The 4364-nt window shown below is 33.5% G+C and overlaps 1 protein-coding gene across 1 annotated transcript; it reads left to right on the top strand.

Moving 5' to 3' along the window:
* Positions 1-2181: 2181 nt before the first annotated feature.
* On the top strand, positions 2182-2616 carry Smp_010720 (elongation of fatty acids protein 1; the record flags this gene model as incomplete). Its single annotated transcript, XM_018798605.1, has 1 exon — positions 2182-2616. One exon carries the CDS (start codon positions 2182-2184, stop codon positions 2614-2616), a length of 435 nt encoding a protein of 144 aa, XP_018653530.1.
* Positions 2617-4364: the final 1748 nt, after the last annotated feature.

The following is a 4364-nucleotide window of genomic DNA, read 5'->3' as shown; positions in this document are numbered from 1 at the left end:
CATCGGACAAAGCGGACGCTCTCTTCATCTTCGCTTGAATGAACATCAATTAGCAGTCAAATGCTATGACATGTCTTCACTTATATCAATGTATGTAGGCAACTGCGGTTACACATTCGACTGGATAGAGGCAATTTCGAAAAATTCAGAGAATTTTTAGAAGTTTGGCACTCAGATCAATCAGCAATAAACAAGCACATTGTAATCAATCCAAATTATCAACCAATCAGGAAAACTATGCCCAAAAACATAGGAACAAAAATCAAACCAATGGGAGATACAACAAAAACAAAGAATTAAACAATGACAGATTTAAGGTCAACAAAAACCAATCGTGGTGTACAGGACAAGCTGTGAACTACATGTGGAGAAATTCGAACACTACACTTCTACCCGAAGTTTGTGCTGATGATGTTGTTCATAAGAACGATATATATATTCTGAAAATAATAATTACAGAATTCATACCAGGTTACAAGCATAATCAGTTTGATAATAAATAGTAACATTAAATAAAGAGAACAAACATGTAATATAAGATTGTTTTAAGTTTACTAATTCAAAAATTGTTCAAGTAGTACGTTTATGATATGTATGACAGCGATGAAATGCATCAGCTGGGAACTTGCAGTTCTTCTTAAATGGACATTCTATGGATGTAAGAATGGTGCATTTAAGGTCATTTTCTGTGCCATAACAAATTAATAATAATCATCTTCAACTAAAGAAATTAAAATGGAGACAAAACGGAACAACAAAACAATAATTGCTAAAATATGTCAATCAGGTTTATCATAATGCATGTGACATAATGACTCAGTGATTTACTGTTTATGTTAGATATGATTCAAGTTAGTTAGGGTTTCCAGGAACAGTGAGTTTACTTGGAACTTGTCCTGATTTTGATGGAATTTTGTACTTTGAGCTGGATGGTTTGGTCGTGGAGCTTTCATCGTTCTTTTGAACGACATCATCAGCACAAACTTCGGGTAGAAGTGTAGTGTTCGAATTTCTCCACATGTGATTCACAGCTTGTCCTGTACATCCCGATGTTGATCGGTTCTTGTTGACCTTAAGTCTGTCATTGTTTAATTCTTTGTTTTTGTTGTATCTCCCATTGGTTTGAATTTTTGTTCCTATGTTTGTGTATAATTGCAAAATTGCATAACTGGATTGGTTCCAACGTGCTTGTTTATTGCTGATTGATCTGAGTGCCAAACTTCTAAAAATTCTCTGAATTTTTCGAAATTGCCTCTATCCAGTCGAATGTGTAACCGCAGTTGCCTACATACATTGATATAAGTGAAGACATGTCATAGCATTTGACTGCTAATTGATGTTCATTCAAGCGAAGATGAAGAGAGCGTCCGCTTTGTCCGATGTAGTGTTTTTCGCAGTTGGTACAATTTATTTTGAAGATGATGTTTGGTTTGTCTTCTTTTGTCATTTCATCCTTTGGTTTACATAGGATTGAATGGAGGGATTTTGTTGGTTTGTGCGCAACACTTATTTCGAAGGTTTTCAGCAGTCTCGTTTTCGTTTCTGATATACCTTTTATGTATGTTAGGATGATCCTTTTGTTGATTTCTGTACTTGATTTTATTTCTGATGATGGGTGCGGCATGTCATGTAACTCATTGATATACTTTTCATATTAGATATTATTCAAATTAGTTAGGATTGCCAGGAACAGTGTTAACGTAAAGTAACAGCAAATAAATGATTTAAATTCATTCAGTGTTGTTTGTTTGAATAAGTAAATAAGTGATTTTACTGATTGAATTCAATTATAAAAGAATAATCCCACTTCTCAAAAATACAACCCCCCTAATTTTTGGCATTGAATTCATTCTTTTTTATTTTTAGACATATCTTGAAGAATATTCCTAACTCAAATAGGTTGTCTATATTATGACCTTGTCATTGGACTATCGATACATAAACAGAGAAATATGATTGGTTAATAGGATTTAAGAAAAAATAACTAATTAGCCAATCATAATTGAGTATAAAAAAGTAAATCGGTTATTGGTTGATTTTTTTTCCTTTTTATTACCAATTTAATGTCTAACCATTTGGACTCATTATTGATTTAAAAGTTTAGTTAATGTAGAACGATTGTGTCATTCATGAATCCATTTGTCCGGTTAATCTTTTCCCATCAGTATTATTAATATTATAATGTATCATAATCTAAGTTATTGGTTTACTGAACAATTTCTACCATCTAAACCTGATCCAAGACTATCAACTTATCCATTAATGTCAACATGGACACCAACTGCACTTATATCATTAGCTTATACGATAATTGTCTATCTATGGCGTATGGAATTAATACGAAGAATGAACAAACAAAAGATGGAAATAAATTTAAATGATAAAAGTTTGATTAAAAGTTCAGATCAAAAACAATCCATTACATATTATATGGTCATATATAATTTCAGTATGGTACTGTTCTCTACTTATTTATCTATATCTAGTTTCATTTTAATACGTCAACTTGATTATGGTTTAGGTTGTATTGAATTACCAGATCCTAATGATAAACGTACGGATAATTTAGTTTATTATGGTTATTTATTTTTTTTTCAAAATTTGTCGAAATGTTAGATACAGTATTTTTCTTATATCGTGGTAAAGTTGATCAAGTTACATTTTTACATGTATTTCATCATGCATCAATGCCACCATCAGTATGGTGGGGTTTAAAATATGCACCTGGTAAGTTACAGAGAATTTTGTCTTTATAGATTGTGAAATATGTTTTTTTTGCTTCAACATAACTTGATAACTGTTCCATAGGTATAAGTAGATTGAAAAGGAGTTTTATGAGAGAACTTGAATGCTGATTGATTACTTTTGAAATGCCATAGGCAAGAAAATTTTGTTATTAACCAATTAATCATCCCACTGGAACCATTTATGATTGAGATCATGAATCAATCAATGTTATATCACCATTGAAACCTGAAAATACTAGATGGCCGTTTCATCCTGGTATGGGACTCCTCAGCAGTGCGCATCCATGACATTAACACCGTCAAAAGATGGCTCAGTGGTCTAGAGATTAAGGGTTCGCGCAAGAGACCGAAGTTCCTCGGTTCGAAACTCATGTACGAAACCGTGGGTGTGCAATGCTGAAGAGTTCTGTACTTGGACAAAACGGCAGTTCAGTGCTTTCAGGTTTTCGATGGTGGCCCAACACCGATCAACTCATGGTCTCAATCAAAAACATAACAATCATCACAACCCCATACTGGTAATGGAACCCTTTTTCCAAGCTCCCATATTTAATTTGACTGAAATCTCATAACATTATCGTATATACAAATTCAACTTTATATTCACGCATAAAGAATATCACATTTATCACAATCACTGACGTTCACACAAAGACACAACCATATACACTGACCACTGGGGTGTCCCGTACCAGGACGAAACAGCCATTCAGTGTTTCTAGGTTTTCAAAATTGATTTATCTACGATTAATTCATGAATCAAACCGTGAAAACTCGACAATATTCACAAATCCACATATGTCAATTCAATTTGTAGCTCACACTAAGTGGCGAAACGTCAGGAAATTTATTTGTTTACTAATTGGGGAATTAAAAATATATCATTTTTATAATTAACACCATATATACTGTACAATCTATTTGAGATCATCAAGTCTTGGTAATGATATATTACTAATGTTAATTGTTGCCCTGGTTGTTAGAAGAGGCATCTGTATCGTGACCTCTGAAGAATCTCGACTTTTATCATAAGGCATCATAATTATTCATTCAACTCCCAGTGCACAGTTGGAATCGTTTAATCTGTTTAATCTGGTCAGTGTTTCTCAGCAAGGCTTTTTTTCTAAGGGATAATGTTGTAGACCCGATGCCCAACCATCATCCTTTGTGTGAGCTTGAGACCGGGAGTAACTTTAGAAGAGCTACATTCGGAGTTGTAATGATATATAACAACCAATTAAGTTTGTAATATGTCACTTTTTTTAAAGTTTCCACCCATCCAGCATTACTACATTAATTGTTAAAAAATCAAATGAAATTTAGAATTCGACCAGATTCAAAAGAATTGAACAAATATGATATCAGTTACTAATTAGTGGTTGATCGATTGTAGATAACTTAATCTTACAGAAGATAAATCGCTACCCAAACTGTTCGACGGTAACTACTCTCCGACTATGAAGCTAAGTGATATGGGTTTGAATTCGTAAGTGAGCATCGTTTCCCTCGCGATAAAAATTATGCCTTATTGATGTGTGCTAATTAGGTAGATCGGAAATTCTTGTCGATCACAACCAACCAGTCAACATCTCAATATAGTGTGCCCACTGTCGAATC

This window comes from Schistosoma mansoni, chromosome 7 (assembly GCF_000237925.1).
Source record: "Schistosoma mansoni strain Puerto Rico chromosome 7, complete genome".
In the NCBI taxonomy this organism is placed as follows: domain Eukaryota; kingdom Metazoa; phylum Platyhelminthes; class Trematoda; order Strigeidida; family Schistosomatidae; genus Schistosoma; species Schistosoma mansoni.
This window is presented reverse-complemented; position numbering and strand designations above follow the sequence as displayed.